This window comes from Mchenga conophoros, linkage group LG20 (genome assembly GCF_057382185.1).
Source record: "Mchenga conophoros isolate Kocher_MC1m ecotype Shallow Benthic linkage group LG20, M_conophoros_male_GT1.1, whole genome shotgun sequence".
In the NCBI taxonomy this organism is placed as follows: Eukaryota; Metazoa; Chordata; class Actinopteri; order Cichliformes; family Cichlidae; genus Mchenga; species Mchenga conophoros.
The window spans coordinates 1,097,085-1,124,297 of NC_140545.1; the positions used below are offsets into that span (position 1 = coordinate 1,097,085).

At 40.8% G+C, this 27,213-nt stretch overlaps 1 protein-coding gene across 1 annotated transcript; it reads right to left on the reverse strand.

The window, feature by feature from the left end:
* Window positions 1–6,133: 6,133 nt before the first annotated feature.
* Window positions 6,134–26,574, reverse strand: ngfa (nerve growth factor a (beta polypeptide)). Its single transcript, XM_085259467.1, has 3 exons — window positions 26,399–26,574; window positions 7,919–8,026; window positions 6,134–7,586 (listed from the first exon to the last, which is right to left on the reverse strand). Exon 3 carries the CDS (start codon window positions 7,573–7,575, stop codon window positions 6,685–6,687), a length of 891 nt encoding a protein of 296 aa, XP_085115593.1. The 5' UTR covers window positions 7,576–7,586; window positions 7,919–8,026; window positions 26,399–26,574; the 3' UTR covers window positions 6,134–6,684.
* Between the last annotated feature and the right edge of the window lie 639 nt (window positions 26,575–27,213).

The following is a 27,213-nucleotide window of genomic DNA, read 5'->3' on the forward strand; positions in this document are numbered from 1 at the left end:
GTTGGGAGTGATGGGAGGAAGACAAGAGAAAGAATGCACTGTGGAAGAGAGCCAGAGGTGAATAATAACTAATGATAAAGAGTGGTGTGTAAGCACATTCCTTCCTCTCTTTCAGCTCGCTGTGCTTTCAAAAAATAATTTTGAAAAAGATGAAAAAAAACTTGCTGAAACTCATAAATTCAACAGTTCTTAAAACATGTTTGTGATGACATGAATTTTGTGTTGTTTGCATTAATTCCTATTCTTAACACCTTAGGCTGATCAAAAGCTTTGTTATGCACACATGAAGTATGGGGAAAAGCAAGTAAACAAAGGAAGTATGTCTCCGCAGCCATTAAGTTTAAAAGCATGTTTCATCAGTTTATTGTTGTAATCACAACAGATAACAAGATTTACTCAAGATTTCAGCAACAGCCACGATAGTGTTGGGCCATTTCCTATCAGCAATCACTGAGGCAAACACTTCCTGTAAACCCAGAAAGAGTACAGTGGGGCAAAAAAGTATTTAGTCAGCCACCGATTGTGCAAGTTCCCCCACTTAAAATGATGACAGAGGTCAGTAATTTGCACCAGAGGTACACTTCAACTGTGAGAGACAGAATGTGAAAAAAAAATCCATGAATCCACATGGTAGGATTTGTAAAGAATTTATTCGTAAATCAGGGTGGAAAATAAGTATTTGGTCAATAACAAAAATACAACTCAATACTTTGTAACATAATCTTTGTTGGCAATAACAGAGGTCAAACGTTTACTATAGGTCTTTACCAGGTTTGCACACACAGTAGCTGGTATTTTGGCCCATTCCTCCATGCAGATCTTCTCGAGAGCAGTGATGTTTTGGGGCTGTCGCCGAGCAACACGGACTTTCAACTCCCGCCACAGATCTTCTATTGGGTTGAGGTCTGGAGACTGGCTAGGCCACTCCAGGACTTTCAAATGCTTCTTACGGAGCCACTCCTTTGTTGCCCGGGCGGTGTGTTTTGGATCATTGTCATGTTGGAAGACCCAGCCTCGTTTCATCTTCAAAGTTCTCACTGATGGAAGGAGGTTTTGGCTCAAAATCTCACGATACATGGCCCCATTCATTCTGTCCTTAACACGGATCAGTCGTCCTGTCCCCTTGGCAGAAAAACAGCCCCATAGCATGATGTTTCCACCCCCATGCTTCACAGTAGGTATGGTGTTCTTGGGATGCAACTCAGTATTCTTCTTCCTCCAAACACGACGAGTTGAGTTTATACCAAAAAGTTCTACTTTGGTTTCATCTGACCACATGACATTCTCCCAATCCTCTGCTGTATCATCCATGTGCTCTCTGGCAAACTTCAGACGGGCCTGGACATGCACTGGCTTCAGCAGCGGAACACGTCTGGCACTGCGGGATTTGATTCCCTGTCGTTGTAGTGTGTTACTGATGGTGACCTTTGTTACTTTGGTCCCAGCTCTCTGCAGGTCATTCACCAGGTCCCCCCGTGTGGTTCTGGGATCTTTGCTCACCGTTCTCATCATCATTTTGACCCCACGGGATGAGATCTTGCGTGGAGCCCCAGATCGAGGGAGATTATCAGTGGTCTTGTATGTCTTCCATTTTCTGATGATTGCTCCCACAGTTGATTTTTTTCACACCAAGCTGCTTGCCTATTGTAGATTCACTCTTCCCAGTCTGGTGCAGGTCTACAATACTTTTCCTGGTGTCCTTCGAAAGCTCTTTGGTCTTGGCCATGGCGGAGTTTGGAGTCTGACTGTTTGAGGCTGTGGACAGGTGTCTTTTATACAGATGATGAGTTCAAACAGGTGCCATTCATACAGGTAACGAGTGGGGGACAGAAAAGCTTCTTACAGAAGACGTTACAGGTCTGTGAGAGCCAGAGATTTTCCTTGTTTGAGGTGACCAAATACTTATTTTCCACCCTGATTTACGAATAAATTCTTTACAAATCCTACCATGTGGATTCATGGATTTTTTTTCCCACATTCTGTCTCTCACAGTTGAAGTGTACCTCTGGTGCAAATTACTGACCTCTGTCATCATTTTAGGTGGGGGAACTTGCATAATCGGTGGCTGACTAAATACTTTTTTGCCCCACTGTATGTACCAGTTTAGGCCTGGTGTAGAAAGAGATGGGTAAAAAACATAAAATAAAAATAATTGTCTGATAATATATTGACACGTTTATTATTTATTCGTTGCTAAGTTACTACTTCTAAATTTCAGTGAATGGCCTGGGGGCTAACAGACAGTTTCTATCCTTAGCTGCCTGTGGTGCTTAATCTAATCCTGGTGGGATGAGTTCATACAAGTTCATTTTCTTCCTACTCACATAAAATATGTCAACATATTGATGTCACTAAAATCTGTTTAAATAATTAAGTGAAGACACTTTTCAAACAATGTATTACGTACGATATAATTCATAGCAAAATAATATATAATAATGGAAATTACTAAGTTAGGTAACCAGTTCAGGTTGTTAGTGTTCTTATTTTTATATTGCAGCTGGATCACCGGGTGAAAAGAACCATTACTGTATAATTAACAGACTTATATGTGCAGGTAATGAAATGGAAAGAGCAGCTCGTCTGTCGGATGTTTGTCATCGATGACATGTAATAACTGCAGAGCACCATATTCAACATATTTTCCATACAGCTATTGGAAGCAGGGAGAACAGCCAAAGAAAATTATTTATGTCTTTTTTTTATCAGTGGCAGTCAGACACTGGTCAAAAAATGTCCTCATATTGGAAACAAAGTGGTCTGCCAAGCTGAAGGGGAGGCAGAATCAGATAGAACTGACATGGTAGAGATTTTAGAGAAAACATGCAACTGTTTCCAGTCATTCGCCTGTGCATCTGTCTCAAAACTGAATCAGTTAAAAACCCCTATTTGTGTTCTGAGACCCATTAGAGGAACTGTGGAAGATGAAGAAACCACAACAAAGCTTACACTGGACACTTTTCAGAGCAGCTCCAAAAGTGGAAAGGCTGATAAGACCACTCAGCTTGTTCGCTGTTGTTGGCTGTTAGTGGCTCAGTTGCTATGCAGTTCCAAACATGTGAACATGAAAAGTATGTGCAGGTCTTAGCCTCCACTAAAATAGATAACAAATGACCAGCTGGATCATTTATAGCTCAACAAGATACTTAATGGGTCAATCATTGAGTTGATCTATTATGCCTCTGGTATTTCAAGGCGACTGATAGGTTTGACTTTACTTGGAAGGCGACGTGTATAAGTCGAGTCTTTTTGGAAGCATGTTGTCATCACTGTTATTGGCGTTCTGTTGTAAGCAGATCATACTTTTGTTTCTTGTTTCTTGAATGTGTGGGATCATCAAGAGCAGATGTTTGCCCATTGTTTCATCCTGGTCTGGAGGAAGGCCTTCGCCCTTTCCGTGAGACCTGCCAGCTGTAAAATCAATGCAGCCTCACGCAAAATTGTAATTTATTTTATATTTCATATTAATGAAGAGATGTTCAACACTCTCATAGCACCAAACTTGTAGGCACGTTTAAACAGACTGTCTAACCCTGGCAGCGTAGCGCCATCTGCTGGTCACACCAAGAATGAATTTTCTGTGGCTTCACTCAGTTTGCACCCTGCCAAATGCATGCTACAATGGGCTTCGTTCAAAGACTCTTTGATTGCATGTGTGCAGTGATGGAAATGTAATGGAGTCACTGTTTTGAGTCGTGCTCACCTCTATGACGTCAATCTATTTCAGAAAAGTGCACATAAAGAAGATTCATCAAAGAAAAGCGATTTTTTGCTTCTCCTTTGAGACACTGATTTAAGCTTCAAGTGTCTTGTATAACTTCACAGCAACTGCAGCAAAATCAAAGGAAAATATGTCAGGGTTAGCAGACCGCCTGTTAGCAGCTCTTTCCAAAGTGAAAGGTATTTTGAGGCTACAATTTTAACATAAAAAAACCCCTTTGATCAGACAGCCTTGCTGTGATGAGGTTTCCTGGCAACACGATCAGAGCTCAAAAGCACCTGTGAACCCGCAGGGTTAGTGCAGGTGAGAGTGCAGCCAGGTATCTGGCAAGGATGTGAAAAGAGGTGCAGAATTCAACTGCTGTTTGGAAGAAATAGAGTTATGTGAGAGAAGTTCTCTGCTATTCATCTGAGTGTTAAGTACAGTTCTCTATGTGACCACAAGAGGGTAGCAGATTCTCACCTAAATAGAGGCTTTAGCCATGAATGCGCGAGTGCATGGGCCAAGTCCGGGACTTTACGGAGCCCCGCAAGGGACATGGGAGAAAAAAATTACGATGAACTTTTGCGAGATCTCGCAAAAGTGCGTCTTAATTTTTTTTCTCCCATGTCCCTTGCGGGGCTCCGTAGGACTTTGCCCTCAGTAAGACCTCATATTTCAGTGATAGGTGGTGTGTTGTGGTTAGTGTATTTAATTAGCATGTCACAGATCTTATCAAAACACAACATCAAGTCAAATGACAAAGTCTCACTGTTGCCCATGAATTATTGTTATGATTACATGTCTTGTAGAGAGGGAATGTGATAAATATATTTTCCTAAATAAAAAAGAAACAACACAGGAATATGCAAAATGGTGACTGGAGTTCATGCATCACAAGGGGCCTTTAGCTCAAATATAATCAATACTTCGTATCCCTTAGTCAACAGCTTCAGTCAAGACTAATTGTGCCCCATAGAAAACTGAAAATGCAGCCGGACAGTCATTGTTGTGTGGGAGAGAACGGTGAGGACAACCTATAGTGGATTCTTGGCTGCTTGAAACATTGATCTGTTGTATCAGCACCTATGTCACATAATCAAAAGCACATTTCTAGTCTATGTTTAACCATCAAATGCATCTCATCTCTTTGACCAAACATTCCTCCAAAGCTGAATTGTTTTATCAATAGATTTCGAGTTGAACTTTTGATGAGGTTGGAGGGTTACACCTTTGCTGTAAACAAGTCAAGGCTACTTCCTTAAGCTACTTTCTTTATAGTCACAATGAGGTTTTTGTGCAACCTTCCAGCCTAGCAGACATGTTTCACATTAGTTCTTTTTCCCCTCAGTTCCCCTTGATTGCCATTTCCTGACATTTCAGATGATTGATATTTTACCTCGGAGGTGTTCATGTTTGACTTGATATGATTACAGAGTCTTTCATGGCTTTGTAAGCTTCACATTTCCACAGCCACACTTGCTGAGTATCAAAACGTTTGAAATTGATCATGCTATAGAAGCATTAGTTGACTTGCAGCACAAGTCCTAATAATCTGATTAAGGCCAAACAAGGTATTGAAAAATAATGTATTAGATGTTGCATTTACATGTGAAAAAAATGCTTGCATTTAGCTTATCTCATGAAAAAATGTGCATGTTTTCCCACCAGTGTCCAAACTTTCTAAGATCAGAAACATTAAAGCTGTTGTAGTGACTCATTGTGGCCCTAGTACCTTGCTAAGATACAGTTTGCTATTCTTTCTTTAGTTGTGAACCTGTCTCTATGCAATATTCATTCCTTCCAAGTACAAATGCACAGAGACTTCCCGTAGTGTTTACACCGGTATGCCAAGCTGGCGAGAAGTCACCACTACTGCTGGGAACACTGGGAACATCACAGCTAATAAATCTGTGTGTATAAAATGCAAAGCACGTCTCTCGTGCCTGCATGGAATGAATCACATTCCTTCAGGCATCGATGTTCACGTACAAGTCTTTCTACTGCCTCCTCTGCTTTTGGGTGCTGGAATATCTTAATGCAGAGACATGAGTCACCAGAAATTTGGGAATTAAAAAAAAAGAACAAAAAAGAAAATAGAATAATAATAATAATTATGTGGTAACAATATTTGGAAAATATTTAAGGTGACTCAGTGTCTGGGCTTGTGACTTTTGCACGTGGGAATCATTTAAAGAAGACAATGACTGTTAGAAACCCCGTGTTACTGCACATGTTGAGATTTCTCGTCCCCACTTTAACTGGTACTGTATATGTGAATATGCTTACAATATTTAATATAAGCAAAGATTATAAAGAAAGAAAACACAAGTACATCAAATAAAGTTTAGTGTCTTGTTTGTTTCCCCGAAGGTTACTGCTTTTGGATTTATCATGAGCTAAACGCTAAAGTTTATCGAACCTGTTTATAACGGCTGGTTGGATTTTGTAATGGTTTACAGAAGACAATGAAACTAAAGTTGTAAAGCAAAGAGCTAAAAGACGTTAAAACAACCAGAGTTGATCAGACCTGCAGATGTGTGATGGTCAGCATGATCTCAAACAGACACAACAAACCGGGCAAGTACTGAGGTGTTTAATAAATAACAGCATGAACAACACAAAAACAACAATAACATCAACATTAAAAGCTTGAATTCATTTTGTATATATACACATACGGTATATAATTTTATATTTGACTGTATAAACCATAAATATGACATGCAGTCCTCATAATTTAAAACAACCAGGACTTCTTTGACTGAGGTAGGGTCGGGGGGCCGAGGGGCTGGACAGATGTTCGAGTGTGTGGATGTGTGTGTTTGCATTAAGTACGTGTGTTGTTTGGATGCTTTGGTCAGTGGGGGTGTTTGTCTGGATGTGTGGGAAAGGATTACAGTATTGGCAATAAAGCTGCAGTGGCTGTTAATGAGAAATGTTTGTGCTCGGTTCATAGTCTGGTGGTCGGGCGTCCGCCTCAGTCAGTGCCCCCGTCTTCCTCCCCAAGACTTCCGGCTGAGGACGCACACACAGGCGGCATTGATGCGGATGTAACGCCAGGCTGTCTGTTCATTGAAGGTGGTGAGGGCACTTACAAAAATATGTGAGTTGGTGCAGTAGGAGTTCCAGTGGCGACTGTCGATGCCGAGACAGCCCGAGTTGCCTGATTTGGAACCTTGTTTTCCACCCCAACCCCCCGGCTTCCCTCCATTTGCGTTTCCAGAACCCCTTTGAGTAGGGGATCGACAGGTGGTCTCATAGAAGTACTGTTTCTTCACCACATTGTTGATTGTAACATTGGGCAGCACTTCCACTTCATTTCCGTACATGTCTGTGGCTTTTGTCAGGTTGCTCACCCAGGTATTCATGCTGTCACATACCGAGTACTCTCCTCGGTGCATGGTGCGTGATCCTGCTCGGCGCCTTACCCTCACCCCTCTAACTCCATCAATTTCATAGCCCTCACCTTCTAGGGCATCATGTGATGGTGGAACCTCACTGAAGACGACACGAGGTGAGAAACGGTAACGTCTCTTGGAGAAGAGCTTGGGATCCACCACTGGGATGGAGGGGTCAGGGAGGGAATCCAACGTAGAGTGCCCAACAAGAGGGCTCCTATCCTTTGCATTTAAAGCTGCCCGATGAGGCCTCTTGGTCCTGTGGTGGCTGGTCCTATGATGCTGCTTTGAAGTGTGTTCTTCAGTAAGATGGTCCCTGGCTACTGTGTGCTGTTGTCTTGCTCTGTGATTGGCTGCCGTCTGCTGTCCTACTTTGTGGTTGGGTGCCCCGGCACTCCGGGCCAATCCACCTCCCATGTTCAGTACAGCCTGGACGCCGATCAGGAGGAGCAGGACCAGTGATGACGACCTCATGGGCACACGTCCTAAACCAAACACAAACACGCAATTGAGATAATGTCACATGAATGTCTAAAGTGAAAAGTTTCACACATTTTCTAATTGAAATGCACTGAAAAATGTATGAAAGGATTGATAAATAGTTTCTAAGTGAGCAATCCACTTGGAAAATGTAACACTTTACCTTTACTGTGCATTTGTGACATCTAAGATTCAGAATCATTGACGTTGTCATTAAGGGGGCATTAGTTCTGTTCTTAGTTTGACTCTTTTGCTCTGATTCACTGAGCACTTCTTTGGTCCTGCTCAAGTATGTCTTGCTTTTTACGTGTTACTCTTGGTGAGTGTTTAAGGGTACCTGTGGAATGTGTCCAGTTGAAGTGTGAGCCCCTGTGGACTCTAGAGCCAGACTCCAATGCAGGTCGGGCCCCTCATGCCTGCCATCTGGACTCCGTGAACTACAGCTCTGCAAAAGACACACAAAAAACACACTAAATACTTGTGCAAATGTTATTTTAGTCAGATATAATACGCGTTGACATTTTCATAAATACATCTGGAGCTATCGTTTTTCAGATCAAACCAAATCAAAGGAAAAGTAATCTTAAAGGCAAACCTCCGACTCAAAAGGAGTATGTGTTTAAGTGCCCTGCAAAGGGACAAGATGGGCATAAAAGCCATTCAGAGCAATCAGGAATGTAAACATGCTTAACAAGCGGTTTCGTTTATTTAGACAGCCCCGCAAACCTGCCACCCTTTTTTTACCGACATACACAATTTATCATTACCTAACCTTATCTCATGCCGTGTACACACACTCACCATGTTTAACTTTAAGAGCTTGCGTTTTCCGTACACTGGAATGTGAGGCATTTAACACCTCATCCAGTGTTACTCGTTACATAGTGAACCTATGCACTGAAAATAGTGCCATGCATCTGTATGTGTACATGCACATAATGCTGTTTTCATGGATCGTTTGCACAGCGTCGCGTTGTGTGTGAATACACCCACTTCCTTCCAGACAAACACCCAGCAGGTCACAGAGGTCAGTGGAAGCTGGTGTGACAGCATTACTGTTATTTTTTAAACTTGTGTCGGTGTTTCACTTTGCTTGCTTAGTGCTGGAACACAAGTTTATTAGTGTTATAAATATTTAACTTAACATGTTTTACTGCTTTGGTGTGGGAGGCGGAGCCTTTTGAAAGGAGATTAAAGAAACGAGGAAGTTAGAAAAAGCAATTAGTGATATATGATAATCTTCACAAAACAACAACAAAAAAGAAACCTGATTTTTTTCCGTGATATTTTACAGTTTTCTTGCAAAAACCAGTTTTGCTGTAATCCTTGCAGTGTAGCACTTATAACCAGCAGAGGTCAGTGTTGCGTCTGAACAGACCAGCGTCCACCTTTCAAACAGCTGAAAAATATCAAAATGTCACTGGCTCTGTTCCCATTAGGAATATCAGCTCAGCTAAAAGAGTTTAAATCACTCTTCAGGTATTTTCCCACAAGCTAAGAATGTTAAAGTCCTTGACTTTTAATGTTCTTTAAACATGTTTCTGCTGTTGGCTTTGTAAAAGGTAATGATGCAGTACTCGAGTACTGTATTCGGTGCAGTTTTGCTCTTTACTCAAATATTAACGCTACAGCTTTCCTGCGGTTAGACAAAGCTTTTCATATACTCTTGTTTTTGTGATTGTTAGCTTTTGAAAGTAGATCCACGCCCTTTACTTGTGTAAATCTTTTAATGCAGCGTTTAACAAGCATCCAATACTTTTACGCTGTGCTATTGTTACGACGTCTTCTGTTAATACTTATTCAAACACTGCCAAAAAGTCAGTTTGGCAGCTGATCAGTAAAACAATCAAGTAATCACGGATGATGGAAACAGCTATAGTTTTATAAAACATACCTACTGGTTTTGTATTGTATTTTAGCTTCAATAAACACAACCATACACACACTTAAACACCCACACCCTGCACACATGGAGCCGGACCAAACAGGCAGTGAGCTGATTGATCCAGGCTGATGTGCCGCTCACTATTTGCAAGGCCTATGGTGAAGGATCCTCATGTTAAAAATATGTGGCTTATGTTTAATGCTGGTGGAGCGTAAACACTGCAGAGCATGAGCACACAGGTCAGAGCAGAACACCTCTGACTTACAGAATTACTTCGGCACTGCATCAGAATCGGCCTGACTATCCTTCTGACCTTCTCGCACAAATACACAGAAAAACAAACACACAAGCTGGTGTTTCTCCTGAACGTTGAGCAGGATTTACATCTCCTCCCTAAACTGTTTGTTTTACGATTCTGTGTAAGCACTACTGCGTTTTACACTGGAGTTTAAAAACATCGCCCACATTGAGCCTGGAAAAAAGAATCCTAGATTTAGGATTTAGGTGCTAACACCCTACATCAAACACTAGAGAAGGAAGATCATTGCAGCAGTGATAAAAAGTAAAATGTTGTACCTTGAAGAGCAGCAAAGCTAGAAGGAGACAGTCCTGTGGCCAAGTAATGACAGAGGCATTCCAAAACCGTTAAACCACAAACCAGAGAAAGGACAGACCCTGTATGGTTCATATTTCCAGACACTACACATGCTGTATTAATACACTGGTGGGTAAACAAAACCGTAGTTCAATATTCTTTTATGATTCATCCATCAAGATAAGGAGCTTCCCTTTTTTCACAATAAGCTGATTGGCCAGCTTTGTAAATCAAGACCATTTTCTCTTGAGTCATCCATCACTTTCACATGCTGGGGTTCCACGCACCACATGGCACTACCTGGTCAAACCAGACTGCCAAAGTTGATGAAAGCAAGTGGAAAAGATGACATTAGTCACACAGCTGCCGGGTTGTGACCTAGAAAACTAATCATTGGGCAACAGGAAGGGAAAAAGACTTTAGAGACCACATATGTAGCCAAAGACAGTGGAAACCAGCCACGCAGTTACTGGTACTGACTTTGTAACACTTCTTTTTTTTGCTAGTCCACAAGATGATCTAATGATCAGACTACAGTTTACAGCATTACACACTCGTGTGAAACAAGAAGGCACGAGAGCATCGCCTGCCATCACTCCGGGGTTAGTTTACAGTTAGCGAGGGTGTCTTCCTGTCTGTGTGATACATTAGTTATTAGTGACATGTCCTTGTTAAAAGATATGCAGGAGCAGCGTGTCAAACAAACACACGCCGCTCTCTCAGAGCGATGACAGCGGCCATAGATTATGAGGGGGTGAGAAAGAGAGACTGACAGCGGCAGAGATAGAGGGAGGAGGAGAGAAAAGAGGCCGAGCGCAAAACAGAGAAAGGTAAACAGCTTTTCTGTGTCTTTCATCAACCCAGTGGAGCACAGTTCCTCCTGCTGTCAACCACTGGAAATAATTATCAGGCAGGATGACCGCCAGGTCAACGTGCTCTCTCCTTTAACACACATCCAAATGTTGAAGATATATTTATTTCCTCTAAAAATGTTATCAGTGTTTAAAAAATTGGACTAGTTCGTGTTCAGTCTAAACGAGTTTTGCTTTTTGGAGAAAGTTTGAAATGAAAGTCTTTTTGTCACAACTCACTGTTGTAAGAGAGTTTGAACTTTTCTCCTCACAGCGACACACTCGCCGATAACATAACGCTTCGAAATAATCCTTACACTGCTTCCATTCACGATGTTTCAGCTACAGAAGGAAAATCACGTGTCACAGTTTCGATTAGCTGCCATGTGAAACCGATACAACAACCTGCCACGAGTTGTTGTCACGTAAAATGATGTCATGCAGCGTTAAAATAACAATTAAATTACACTCCCCAAAGGTTCTCGGAAGGCTGAGTCTTTTCTTGGAAACACGTTAAAACTCCTATTTTTTGGCACAGCAAACGTGCAGCAGTCACCAAAATTAAAAGAATGTTTGGACTCTCTTACGCATTAAAAGTGTGGATTTCTTCCATATTTCAGCCGAAGCATTGTTATGAGTTATTTCACCCTCGATCAGCTGACTTCTTCTTTCTGTTTTCTCTGTGGCATTTGTGCTTTTCCTGATTTCAGTTGCTGCCAATTTAAGATTATCATCATGCTAAAAGCTTTCTCTTAAAACTGCTGTCTCACACTTATCTTACCAGTGTAACCATATTATCTTATTTATTAATGGTTTATTACTTGTTCCCAGTTTGTCACACTTTTTTCTGTCACTCTCCTGGTTTGTCAGGTTGTATCTGGTGATTCTTGATACCAGATGTGACCTTTACCTTTTAAGTTGTCTTAACTAAGCATTAGTTTTGCCAATTTGTAATTCAAATTGTCTGCATAAAGCCATTTAACCTTAGAGCCATCATTTTCTCAAGTGAATTTAATTGTTTAACTTAAAATATATATTTTAACCGCCACCACCAACAGAAACAAAAACCAAACTATATTAGAGGAGTTTAATGATAGTTCAGTTTTCCATTTACTATGATGCTGCCATTTTTTAAGCCTGTGTGGCGTACTGTTCTGCACCCTTGTTCCTCACCGCCCCCTGGTCTTTATGTTAAAAAGACATTTACATGGACAACAATAGCACCTGCTGTAAATCAGACATACTTCAACCACCAAACTTTGCTGCTTTAGCCACAGGACACGGGGGGAACGAGACAGGTAGTGTCACACATGCAGGCACACATAACCTGCTAAAGTACTTTACTCGTCGCAGGGATGACAAACGATGCGAGATATGGAGAACAAAATAACATTTGGTGTGCAAAATGTGGAGCTGGCAAATGCTACAGCGTGGAAAAACAAAGTATGAGGTCTCGACATGAACTTGAATTCACTCGATCGGTTTACTATGTCCAACAATAAAATATGTAAGGGTTTAACTATGCACAGGTAACAGCACATACAACTTTAAAATGTATTCCTCTGCAAATGAGTAGCTATCAAAAGACCGAGCGTTCATTTAAATGGTACTGGCAGCCATAGAGAGGCATGCTGGCAATCAGCTGAACATTTGGCTCAGTAGTTCAAAAAACATCTTAAATAAACCACAGCTTTGGGCTTTCTGCAAACATTTCAGTTACATTTGCCTGCAGTGTTAGAGGACTGTAAATGACAACGGCAGTAGGGGATGGTAATTGATAAGCAACCATCCAAAGGACAGCACCTAAATGATTCTTTATGAATATACTCTATTTTGCACAGCTGTTTTTGCCATCAGCTGTTGTAAAATAAAAGCTTCTGTATGTCTGCCGAGGGCATCTTGAGAATATCAGGGAAGAGGGGAGCCATGGTGTTGGAACTAAAGGGAACAAACTGGCAAAGAGCCAGCATCTTCATCCTGCTGTTTCGTGCTTTCTGGGTTTCTGTTTCTCTCCGTCTGTCTCTCATTTATCTGTCTCTCCATTTTTTTTATTTTTTTGCTCCTGGAATTTGACCCAGTGTTCATCTTTACTCTCACAGTTAAAAGCCAGAGGTAACTTCCTGAGTACATGGCTGTTTCTGTGCCTAACAGCAAGCAGATCTGAGCACTATAGTGCATCTTTGCAGGTGCAAAGCACAGGGTCAGACCATTATCTTCTCGTCTTTGGGGAAAATTACGCAACCATTTTCTGATAAAATCCATAGACTCTAACTGGAGAGGGTCTTTCTTCTTTCCAACTCTTGCTGAAGTCAGAGCATACATAAATGTTTTGTTATGGGATAAAATAATATATATACTGGTTCTGCTTCAGAAGCCTTAAAGTGATTGACTTTTTTATATTCACCAAACACAAGGACAACAGGATTTCTATTAGCATTTCCTGTGGAGTGAATTTTTCTTGGAACTGGAATAACTGGGCTTTGTGTCCGCATATGGCTTCACTTTTACACTTTTATTAAACTACTCAAGAGAAGTAGATGTCAAAGTGTTGTGTCAAGAGGATACAAATACAAATACATACAAATAAAAGCTGACAGTGTATCCGGCAGAATATAGGCGCAATAACATACTTATGTTGACTTTAAGTCACAGCTTCCCACAATGCAACAAAGCCCCGGGGCATTTAAGGGCGACCAAAATACTGAACAACAGTTCCAAGAATCCCAGGGCTCTTCCTATACTGTTGGACCTGAAAGTCTTTGTTGCCGAAACTTCGTGCAGCAACACATTCAATTTCATCTCTTGACAACATTTGTTCCACAGTCATGTTTTATTTACGGGTAAACCTGAGACAAAGCAAAGACGTGGCTGCAGTGCGACGTCAACCGCTCCACTGTTGTCACATGATGTCTTACAGTAAGTCGAACACTGATTCATCATAATAGAAAGACTGAATCATTGTGGCGTTCGTGAAAGGAACCTAAAATATAAACAATACTTTCATTCCAGCAGTAATTTGGAAGCAAAAGCAGCAAATCGAAGCTTGTTTGTACAAACAGGGCTAAAATTTATTCCACTGTCAATGAAAATATCAGATTAATGTCAGCATGCAACAAAACTGTTTATTAATGAACAACGTGAGTGATTCGCCTGTGATACAAAGCATGAACACCAGCAGCCCTCCTCCACTTATACCTTCTAGGCTGGCTTGACTCCACTCGGTTTCCATTAGGTGAAACTTTTTCAGTACCTGCTCCTAGTAAGCTGAGTTGATATGAAAATATGACATCACCAGACGTCATGAGATGCAGATGTTTTTGTGTTTAGTGGCTGATGGTAGTATTGGTAGCAGCCCGAAACGAGAAGTTTGCCAGGAGGTCTTTGAGCTGATGGCCGATCACGGGTACCAGCACACAGTGCCAAAAACCCCTGAGAAACATGAAGTGATTGCTGGGACGAACTAAAAGGAGTGGAAGTGGTTTAATCAAATGGATGATGGCGTATATGGGCACCGACCAGCGATCAATGGGAGGGAGAGTGGCCTCGACTCTGTCACTTAAGTTCATTTAGCAATTAGTAATATGTGATCATCTAAGCAAACACTTAAGTCACAGTGGCGCCAGTGTAGAGTCAACTCTCTCTTAATGTACAATCGCCAAACTCTGCTGGACCTTCTTCTGAGAGCAAAATATGAAGCCGAAGTGTTCTCAGACCACAGCCGCTGAGGAGACAAGTACCAGACAGCTTTGAATTTGTTCAATAAGATTTAAAATCTTGGCTCACTCACTCTCTCAGCTGTCGGTGAGATGTATTAAGCAAGTTTTATAACTTTGTTTCTGACCAAACTGCTCAACTACTTTCTATAATCTTACTAAAAATGTTGGTTGTTCGATTCCAGCCGAGTTCAAGACATGACAGTTTTTTGGAAGTCACTCAAAACCTCAGTCAGAGCATCACAGTTTTGTTAGTGAAAGCCATTCCCTCCATTTTTCACCCCCTTTCTTTCTCTCCACATAATGGGCCCATCCCCAATCAACCCACCCTCTCCCTGCACTGGACCAGTGGACGTGGGAGGCTGATCCTCCAAGCCTTGAAGTCAGGATGAACACAATGATTAACATGTTTTCCAGAACCCTAGTTTTTATGACCTTGACATTCAACAATCTTCTCGTGACAAGTGTTTAATCTTTTGGCTCGGCTCTGGTAATAACTCCCCCTTCCTGGTGAGCATCTAAAAATCCCACAGCAGCACAGAGACATGAGGAGGGCCAGAGGCAAGAATGCCTGTCTGGCCACAGACAGCGATGAAGACAGAAGGATGGAGAGGAAGGAATCAGATACATCAAGGGATAGGGAGAGGCAGCAATATTGGAGGGCGGGATGCATATGGGCAATAAGATATCTAGAGAATTACACACATAAAGGAGCATGTGAGAAGCAAAGTAAGGAAGGACAAGTTTATAGTGGAACAGACACTGAGACAAAGAAGAGTTCAAGGACAGGGTCAGAGGGAGGAAATAAAGGCAATGGGGAGTTACAAAGCATTCAAAAGAAAGGAAAACGTGGAGTTTCATCACTTTGTGTCTTCTCTCAATAGCTTTAACAGAAAACCAGCAGTTTCAGGCTTGAGTTAGATCATATTGTAGCTTTATTGTTAGAGTAAAACTCAAACACCATTTATGCAGAGTTTCACTCATGCTGTTACTCGTCCAGTTGGGGAACGTGTATTATCTAATCAAAATGGCAAAGAGTGGTTTAGGATTAAAAAATTCTCTGACTTGATCCATCTTCCAATATGAATATTTGTAATATCAATACAAACACATGCACCGTTGGGAAGATGTATTTGTCCCTTTTCTGATTTTTGCTTTGTTACATATGTGTTCACTATATTTGAGTTAACTAGACTAAAATCCAGTGATCTAAAGAAACTCAAGAACAGCTGAGAAAAGGTTACAAAGTCATTTCGAAGGCTTTGGAACTCCAGTGAAACGCGGTGAGCGCCATTATCTATAAATGGAGAAAACGTGGAACAGTGGTGAACAGCACTCACAGTTAGTGTTAATGATTTATGGATAAGAAGAACAAAGAAAAAGGCACAAAAATTTGGGTAAATATTTGGAGGTCCGTCTTGTCTGTGGACTGGCAAACTCAAAATTTGAACTTTTCGCACTATTTCGGTCTGGTGTGAAACTAACACAGCATTTCATAAAAAGAACATCATACCCACCGTCAGACATGGACCTGAATGACTTGCCATTAATGATGGAACTATGAACTCTTCCAGTAAATCTTGAAGGAGAATATCCATCAGTTTATGCTCTAAAGTTTAAGTGCACTTTGCTTATGCTGCAGGATAATGATTCGAAACACACCAATAAATTCACGTCTGTATAGTTGAAAACCCTCTAATGTGATGGAATTAAAACAACTGTGCAAAGAAGTGGGCCAAAATTCCCCCACCATGATGCAAAAGACTTATTGCCACTTATCACATATGCTTAAATGCTGTTCTTGCTGCCAAGGGTGGCACAACTAGTTATTAGCTTTATGGGGAAATTACTTTTTCACATAGGGCCATGTAGGTGTGGACAGCTTTTTTTCCTTCAGTAAATGAAATCATCATTTATCTTTACTTTTAATGAATTGAAACATTTAAATGTGACAAATATGAAAAAGAGTAAGAAATCAAGAAGGGGAAAAAAAACTTAGTCAGTATACTTCAAAGAAACTGAAGTATACTGACTTGTTATTATTCAAAGGCTGCATAGGGAGAGAGCAGGCTAAACTGGTTAGTTTTCAGGATTGCGGTGAAGTTTACAGTAATATATTATTGTGGCACTTACAATATAAAGCGCCTTGAGACAACTGTTGTTGTAATTTGGCGCTGCATGAATAAAATTGAACTGAACTGAATCGAATGTGCGGAGCAGCTGTGATGTTCATGGACAGTGTTATGTTACATCAAGGTTGCACAAATCAAATTAAATTTAAGGTGATGTTTTTGATTAGATTAACTCACTGAATTCTGCCTTTATACTAGATCTATGCTGTCAAAGCTGGAGAATCAGCGACGATGGCTCTTATAAGATCTGCTTATATCTTAATAATTCATTTGGCCGATCACAACATAAAACACCAGCACAGGTCAGCTGATCACAAAATGTACACAAAATGTATTTCTAAGTTTTTCATTTTCCCACGCTCTACCACTTCAACCAACGTCACCTGCCAAATCCCACTTTAACCCCTGGCTATACTTACTTGAAGAAGCAAAATCATCCATCTACAATAAATGCAACAGCAAGTAGAGTCATTTATTCGATTTCCTTTGGTTGCCTTTACTTGTGTCCTTCATAACATTATGTTCAAGGTGAGTATATTCATTAGAATTGGTATTTAAGTTTAAATAAATTGTGTATTCCCTTATATTAATATTATTTTTGTATGATACTATTATGGCATTAGATTCAGTGAGCTGGTAGCAATGTCCTCCAAAGCTTGATTACACTCCAGAGCCTGTACTTCAACACTTCTACTTGAGTAAAGAAGTTGAATCTTAGTGCTCAAACCTTTAGCAGAGTATTTTTAACAGCAGTATCTGAGGAGACAAATGTGTGTAATTTTGCCACCTCATGGTATTGTAAACAAATCAGCAGCTGAGCAACCCCCGAGTGAGTCATCCAGGTAGATTTCAGCGCAACGTAAAGTGAAACATGGGCGTAAATAGACAGATGTGCTTGCTAAGAGACTAAAACTTTCCATTACGCACCGTTTATGTTGCGGTCTGTCTGTCGCCATGAGCACGGGTGTGGTCACGCAAGACTGAGTATATGCTATGTCAAACATTAAGATATGCACGCAAGATTTTCTCTAAATATTCTTAATTGAATTTGGTAATGGTAGCATATACGACACAGGAAACACAACTAGTTCTCACGTTTGACAGACAGCTAAAAGGAAACTTTAATACATGGAAAGTAGTTCTGGTTGCATCCCTTCATGACGCTTCAAATTAATTCAAATTAATTTTAAAACATAGTCAACAAATACAGAGGAAACAGTCTGAAAGGCTGGCTGAATAGTTTTACCTTCCACTTCTTTCTCATAATACTTTTTAGATTTAACTGATTAATTGCTTTTGTTTTTGGGGTCTAGGGCGAAGTGTTAACCAATATTGCTCCATGACGCTAAAGAAGCAAAATATGCAAAAATTACCCTAATGGTTGTGTTATATTTTATAGATTTTAATAAAAAGGCAATATTGAAACAATTTAGGTGTCACGGTTTGCCGGGGCAAGCCGTGTGGAGTTGGAGAAAGGACCCAAAAGGCGGCAGCTCTGGTGCAGGTGAGTATTTATTTACAGGAGTGGGTACAAACAGCAATGGTGGGTGAACATGAAACCGGAAACCTAAACTGGGGAAACTAACAACACAAACCAGAAACGAAGATGCAGGGAGGTCCGAGGAAATACATACGGGGAGACGAGGGGAAACAACACAGACAAACCAGCAACTAAGACAGAAAACACAACTTAAATACACTCAGAGAACACAGGGAGATTACACACAGGTGGGAAACACAGCTGGGAGTGATTAACATGACGAGACTAGGGAGGCAAACTGAAAACACTCACATAAGACGCAGACCTTCACAATAAAACAGGAACTTACACATGAAAGGACACAAACTAAGAAACGCGGACTAGATACAGGAACACACGGGCAGAACAGAGTAAACACTAAACAGAGGAAGAACAGAACCAAAATCGAAGAGAAAACACAAAAGGACCCAGGATCATGACATTAGGTCCCAGTCACACAGGCCTAGAGACTGGTTGGCAAGTGCTTGGCAACCACCAGTTGCTAGGGAAATTCCCTGATCATTTGTGAATGGTTCCTGTCACTGTGAAATCAACTGCTAAGCCCCATATACACACACCTAAATTTATATTTTCTGACTCATTGGAGAGCGTTTGTGGGAGGTTGCTTGTAGTCTGCAGGTGAAATTGTTCCCAAAGTTGTATATGGAACAAAAACCTCCATGTGAAACTGTTAGCAAAGCAGTCAAAAGCACTCTCTTTGAGACTAATTTCACCCAGCAACCCCCAGCAACCACTAGGGATGGGTACCGGTATCGGTTCTGTCATAAACGGTAGTAACCAGACCGAAAAGCAGCGCACATTTCGGTGCTTTATTTCGGTGCTTTTTTTCCCTGAGCTGTGATACACTTTAGATTCTAGCCAATCATTTTACGTTTCCGAGCGTAGTAGGCGGGGCCAGGTACGTACGTTCTTTTAGAGCAGAGCTACAGATTAAAAATGTCCAAGGCGAAGCGGTCAAAGTCTGGCTGTACTTCACAGCAAAAGAGCAAACTCAGCAGCAACAAGTGCTTTAAGCTGATACTGTGATACTGTCAAAGGAGGCAACACCTCGAATCCGATGAAACACCTGGCGACGCATAGCGTTTTTTTAAAAGCCGAGAAATGCGCCGTATTTGATAGCTTGCTGCGAGACCTCACACCGAGCGCATCTACTGCGGGTGTGGTGCCTGTTATCAGACCCGGAGTTTGCAACATCCCCCAAAAACCCGAAGAGGAGAGTCCTGGCCCCTAGCCCTGCCAGTGTAGCAGAAATGATGATGATGCAGCAGCAGCCGTTCTTCTCTGCGTGAGTAGCTTAATGTTGTTCGTGTGTAATTTACGTTGAGTAGGCTAACCACGTTATTACATTAATGCATGTAAGGTGAACTAGCAAACACCGTCGTAGTTACATGCGGCTGTCTTCTTGTTTGATGGCAGATACTCCCTTCACCCTGGACAAAAAGGCTAAAATGACCAAAGAAAAAGTGGAAAACAGTTAAACATGAGAGGTTTTTAGACAAAATTGGTGTTTTTTCCATCGATTAAGCACTGCTGCCAGCCAAGAGTGATGCCATATATGCCCCATAGCTGCAGAAAAGGCTAACATTGTTATCTTTTTACAAAAAAACAGCTGAACATGAGAGGTTTTTGGACCAATTTTGTGTTCTCCATTCTTTAAGCACTGGTTTGAGCACCGTTTAAGCACCGGCACCGTTTCAAAAGTACCGGTTTGGCACCGGTATCGGATAAAACCTAAACGATACCCATCCCTAGCAACCACACGCCAAACAGTAAAGAAATACAGGTTATTCTCAAGAAGTTGCCAGAGGGTTGTTGACTGGTGACTCTTAATCAAAAACTTTGTGGTAACAATGGCAGAAAGTTCACAACCCAACTCACCTCAAAAGACAGCAATAATATAATAATAAGGAAAAAACTGGCCCCACTTCTTTGAAAGCAGCGCTCACTCTGGGTTTGGTAAATATGCATTAGGTTGGGGTTTGTTTTTTTTAAATTTGGGAGCTATGGTTTTATTCTTAACCGATAACTGCTATACGCCTGGTCCAGTGGAACAGACAGCCAGTGAACAGCAGCTTATAAAGGTTCACTCACTGCATGAAAAACACAGTGCTGTTAGTTTCTGATTCAATCTTTAATAATCTTATTAACATCTCAGTCTGTGATATATGTAACATTGTGGGGCAATTAGGGAAACTAGGTGATTTTTGGAAGCCTGTCTGCAAGGCATGAGAACTACCATCCATCTGTGCTCTAGTGTTTGTGCTAAAATGCTAAAATTGTTAAAAAGCACATTCCTGTCTGTTGTAATGGCAGGCACTCAGACTGGGCCGGTTTTAAAAGAAATCTGTGGCTATTTCTAATGTTTCTTATTCTTATCTAGTAAGGCTGCAGCATTAACTTTTAAACGTGTTTATGACGCACAATCATACATGAAACAGATACTTTCACATTAAGTCAGACTGAAAGACATTAGTGGATGTCTGAAGGAGGCATAAGTGCTGTATATTGTTAATGCATCCAAAAAAAGTCAAATTTGAGGCTGAACTTTGCCAGCTTTATGAAAACCAGGATACCCAGCTTCGTCTCTAGTTAACCAAACAACACTGATTACTGCAGTCCATGTTGTTGCACTCTTATAGACAGGCTTGTCAGAAGTGCACTGAATCTGCTCAAGATTGTACAAAGAATCTTGTTTTTGTCCCTCCCAGTGTTTGTTTGATTGTACCATGACACCTCTTACTAAAGATTTGACCGAACCAGTTTCTATTCTGTGTGGTCTCCACATCGTGCTGTCATCACTCTCTCTCTCTGCTTCTATGTCTCTCACTCTCCCTATCTCCCTTTTCATATCTCCCTCCTTTCCTGACCCTCCCACACTTTTCCCCTCTGGCTGATGTCTAACACCTGTCTGCATGGGACCTCCCAGGCCCATCCTCTGTCTGTTAGCAGCATGCCATGTTCACTGTGTGAGCAGAGCTCTGGTGAAAGAGTAAGTGGCTACTTTCCAGCACAGCTCTATGTGTGTGTATGTTTTTTTTGCATGTAAGTGACTTGGAACAGGAGTTTAGATAAATGAATATTTACTATGGAGCTTAATACAAGGCTTAAAAGAGAATCTAGCAGAGAGAAATTGCTGCCTGCAGCGTCATACTCCCCAAAAGTCCTGAGGACTCACCATTAATCCGTGAGTTTTAACTGCAACAAAACTCGATGACAGATAAAACGGATAGTTTGGAGGAGAGAAAATTGCTTGTAAAGTCCTTGATGTATTGGTATTTTGCAGGATCCTGTCTGGCTGAAACAACTATATGTAGAACAACACCTTGTTAACTCCTGCTGGCTGTGCAGGAGGCTAATCTGTTACGACTAGCCAGTGGCTCATCCTCATGCATTCTGTGCATTCTGAAATCGGCAGAATCAAAATGAGTGCATAATGAGAGGCTTCGCTTGTATCCTTGGGGCTAAGGCGTGTCTATGTGTTTGAAGGGTATCCAACACAAACATGTATACATGCACATGTACACACATGCGCTTTGTGAATACTCATTGACAAACCCCATTCTCCCACTGCTGGGCTTGGTGTCCATTACTATTACACTCTGTATTGTGATAGCTTTTGATAGCCAGGTGAGAAAATTGTATCACTTTAAAATTTATAAGAAGAGATGTTTGTGTAGAGTAAAAAAAAGAACATTGTTACAAAAAAAGGTCTATTGTGAACTATCAGGCTATTTTCACGAGGCTTTTGTACTGAATCTAAATATTTGAGGAGACCAAGTATTTTGTTCTGTTGATGGCAACAAGAGCAAGTTTCATGTCCAGACAAGCTATAGTTAAACTACCAATTGGGTTAAAGGCAAAGGAAAGTGAGAGTGAGACGGTGTCATCACGTTAATCCAAATGTACACACACATCTAACGAGGAGTTGCAGTGAAACAATTCACAACATCAGACAAACACAAAGTCAACAGATTAAGACCACAACACTGTTATTATAGCTGTAAGAAAGGCCATTTTTCAGCTACTGTGTTTGTGCTGCGTGCACATGCATGAAACCAGAGTAAGCCATAGCTAAAAGTCACAGAGGCATTTATGTGGAATGAGCAGGCATGTCAGTACATTTAGATGTATTTTTTGTAGGCATATATAGTACTATGCACACAATAGAGATAGAAATAAGATCAGAGCACACAGACATAACCCTTTGATGCAGCACCTGTCAAAATCAGATCTTCAACACAGAATTGCAACTGGATTCAGTTTTCATCTGTGGAAAAGTCCGGAAGCGTGTTTGTGTGCAGCGCAAAGGGGCAGAAAACCAGGTCCATATAAAGAATCCTGCACATGTTTGACAAGAGCCCTGTTCAAATCCAGTAAGTTACAAATGTCAAACAATGTTAGCTGAGATTTCTGTTGAACACGTTTCCTTCCAAACATTGTGAGAAGATGTTTGTAAAAGAGATGTCAACAAGAATTACAGCAGAAAGCTGATGTTACATTTCCGATATTTTATATATATATTTTTTGTCTGTTCTGCTCAGAGCTCCTTCGGGATTCTGACCTGCAGTGGCCTCCAGATCCCGCTTTTCCTACACAAGCACAGAGGTATAACCTCCAACTCTGACCTTTTACCTTTCCCACTGATTTCAGACAGACCCTTCGACTAGTTTACTTTACGCCAGATGTTCTCACCCGACTTTGTGTATTGACCCAAAAGATAACCAGCGCCCTGGGTTTACATTCTGACCCATGAACTATCGAGAAAGAGGGATGCTTCCTTCTGCTTTATCGAGCATAACCATCACTCATAGAGAAAGAAACGAGATTCCTTCACCTAATAAATTTTAGTTATTAGATTCATTTTTTAAAGTCAAAGTTTGACTTAAACAGTTTTAACAAAACCTACACCTTAAAACTACTACTTTACTAAATTGTAAAATTATGGTAAAATAATCAAATAAGCCTTTATATCAAGAAATCTCATCTTCACATCACCAATGATATATTTTCACCACACTGTAGCACATAAGGATTTAGAATACGCACAATATTACTAATTTTACTACCTGTTGTGTAATGCTACGAAAAGTGTTACTCTAAAGGATGCATGAAGAATCATGAAGCATGGAAAAGGCTTGCAAAGCAATTCAGAGGCTGATCAGGTGTGCAGATAATGCTTGTGGGCAGGTGTAAATGCAGGTATTTGAAAATCTCTACCTGTCACTAATTGGGCAATTAACTACTGAGGATTATTAAGGATTGTGATTATTCTGCCTCCAGCTTTTGTGGTCTGATAAGACATTATCATCCAGTGTGAAGAAACCTTTAAATATTCTGTTGCCAACTGGCACCGCCCCGTTTTTTCTAGTTCTGCAAGTAGTACTTGAGTGTAATCTGGTGATACGGTATTTTTACTGAAGTAGCATGAAGCTGTGGGTTTTAAAACGTCACCTAAATTGCGTCACATGACTCCCATCCTATATTAGCCTGCAGATTACTGCATGAATAATCCTAATGCTTGGCACACAGTTTAGTCACATTAATAATCAAAGTGCAACTGATAATTTAAATAAAGATGTCCATCAAAAGAGATATAATAAAAATTTTCATTGTTCATTGAAAACCCAACTAAAATTATGTTTATTTTATGGTGTTTGCAAATCTAGAGTCACTTTAAGAGCTGTTTGTCGCTGGCCTCGGGTTAAAGAATCAAAGATAAACTGACAGTACAGGTGTGCTGTCACAGCCTCTCCCTTGCCCAGGTGTCCTATACAACCATTCAGTCTAGACAGCCCACATCATCTCCTCCTTTATGTGTTTCAGGGGTGGATCCTGTTCTTGTCAAAATCCGAGTGACTGCAGATTCAGATTATGTCACTTGTCCACATAGCAAGCAGAGCAACAAGCTGTCAGTGGTGTTTGAGTCTTAAACTGACAAAATGATAAAAATGCAGCATGTAGAACAAGAAGGGATAAATGTATTACGCTGGTCTGTAACTTTAAAAAGGTCAACACGGTTATTTTTTTTTCTGGGTAAATAGCTGTGACATAAAAACACTCTACAGTATGTTTCCTTATGGCCATTCTTTGCTGCACATGAATATGTTCCTCTTCACTGTTTAAGTAGTTTAATACTTGTTCATTTGTAAAGAGTTACTCTGTTACGCTCTCCCTCCCACACACACACACACACACACACACACACACACACACACACACTAATGCACACATACACAACTGCACACACTGGTGCTAACATAGGGAAAGCTGTAACTCAGCTTCAAAGGGAAACCTGAGAGGGTCATGAATAATCACAGACATCTTTGTCTGCGGGGGAAAACAGCACTGTCCATCTGCCCTCCATACATATACGAACGGTAGTTCATATGGCTTAAGTTGTTTTTAGCATTGGCATTGGATGCATTGCTAGGTTTGAAAGATTTACAGGGTAAAACCATTTCTGTTTCAATTGCAAACACAGTTACACACAGGAAAACCTTTTGTTTTCTAATTATTAGAGAAAAAAAAGGTAAAAGCAAAAAGAGAGACATGTCATAAATTGGACTTTTACAAATTTAGCAAGTGTCCAGGTCGGTCTGCATAGATGGCAGACCGGCAGCTAGGTCAACAAGGCGTACTCTAGATATAATCAGTAATAACAGTTACTGTGATTTCCCTTTCAGAAAAAGAACCTGTTTTGCTTGAGAAAACTCATTTCAGACCTGAAGTTTGACTACGGCCTATCTTATTTTTATTTTTAACTTACAAAACATTCATTTTAACTAAGCCTTGGCTGACTCCTCCTGCGTTAACCATAAAGAAGAGCATGTCATGTAGGATATATAGTCAGGTTGCTGCAGCACTTTGCCAACAGAGGGCCAACAGAGAGGAGATGAAGGCAATCACATCCCCTCCAGTAACATCAGCCATTTACTTATAACTTCACTGTTTTTAAAGAAACTTTACTTCTTTACTCGTTCCAATCTGCAGCTGTTTTTATTTTATTATCTAACACAAAGGTGCATAAATACAGTACACTGCTGCTGAAGCAGATAATACAGGTACGTTGGTGGGTGACAAAACATAACACCTATCTATATGATACCTATATTGATATATCAATGTTGATATTTGGTGATTTTATGGACCACAACCAAACAGCATCCTCGGCACATTATATTAGAACCAATGAATGTGTTTTTCACAGAGAGCCACACGTATATGACAAAGGTGAAGCCTTTAGTGACACTGTTGATTTGCTTCATGTTTGTTTGTGTGTGTAATCTTTGGCTCACTGTGACATTCCTCTCCTGTCAAACCCCGAAAGGAATTCCCTCGTAGGAGTGGCAGGCGTGAGGTCTGTGTTTAGTACCCACGCTTGCTTGCATATACACACACACATGCACGCATACACAACACAATTTTAAAAATTTAGTTTAAAGAGTTGAAAAAATGATTAGTAGCACACCTTATAAACAACAAGCCCCACCCAGGTGTGAGGACACCCTCAACATGCTTCATATTGGACACTGGAGCTCATCAGAATCTGCAAGTCTTTTGAGAATTGTGTAACATGAGTGGAGAGAACGACAGATAGAAAAAAGAGAACGAGACAGAGAGAGAGGGAGAAAAAGAAAAGGTAACCTGATGTCCCAGGAGTTTTCTGAACAGTAAACGGGTTCCCATTGAAGTTTGAAGAACCCCCTTTTTTTCTACTCCTCACCTCTATTCTCTCCTTCTTTCTACACCCTGTCCTCCTCCGTTTGATCTTTGCATCTGCAAATACCTGAAAAACCTCTGTACCCGGCTCACAACATTAAAATGACATAGAAATGCAATCATCAGCAACATTATCTCAGTAAACTTTTAATAGTGCCTCATGTATGTTGCAGTCAGCTGAAATCCCCCCTCTCTATAGAAAAGTGGCTGCTGCTGTTCTCAATCTCAATTTAGAGGCTCAACTTACATTTAACAACATGCTCTCAGAGTTTCTGTAATAGATTCTGCTTCTGTGCCATGTGTGGATACACGCCCCGCATATTTACAGTGTTTAATAAAAAGAAAAACAAAGCAAAAAAAAAAAAAGCAAGGTAGGACTCACCACCCTTTAATGCTCCTTTTTCTTTCTCCCCACTGAGTAAAAACTTCCACAGAAAGTCTGCTATATTCCACCTCACTCTCTCCAGGCCTGGGGAAGAATTGCCCCAAACTCAAAATCCCGCTCCTACTTTTAAAGCTGTGAATCCAGGTCTTGGGCCATCCACTTCTGTCTGTCTCCCTCCCACACTCTTTGGGAAATGGACTGCTCTAAAAGTTTACAGTCCCAAAGCTTCTCCTCCCTGCTGTTTGGCTCACAGCAGGTCCTAGTGCCTACCCTATCCACGTGCGTCTGTGACAGAAAAAAGTGGCACTTTTAATAAATGTTCAATAGTGACATTCATTTTTTCTTTTCTCCGTTCATCCATGTGTGTATAAAACAGTGGAAAAAGCCTCCATTTGATTCAGACAGTTCATGTGACAGTTGAAGTCATATGTAAGGTCAGGAGGGCCATTGATTGCCGTTATTGTTCCACTATATGAGTAATTTCTTGCTACTTCTAGCCGCACAGACTCTAAAATATATCATTAGTAGTGCAGCATAGTTATGGAGGCCAGCTAGGGTAAATAACTCATTAACTCTTTTAGGGATGTTGTAAAATCCCTGTCTTTAAAAGCTGACTGCGCAAATAGTCGCAGGCTTCTGCTGTCCAACCCTAGAAAATGTGCACAGTTCAGTGAAATTCATGGACTAATACTAATAAAACTTTGATGGTCTGTTGCAACAAGGAATTCATGTCTGTTACTTTTCAGTCGAAGAAAAGACGGGAAATACGGCAGCGTAAAACTAAACACCAAACGCACAGGTCCCATCAACCA

Bases quoted from the DNA above. Each gene is read 5' to 3' on its own strand.
- ngfa (XM_085259467.1), bottom strand. From the start codon at position 7,575: ATGAGGTCGTCATCACTGGTCCTGCTCCTCCTGATCGGCGTCCAGGCT.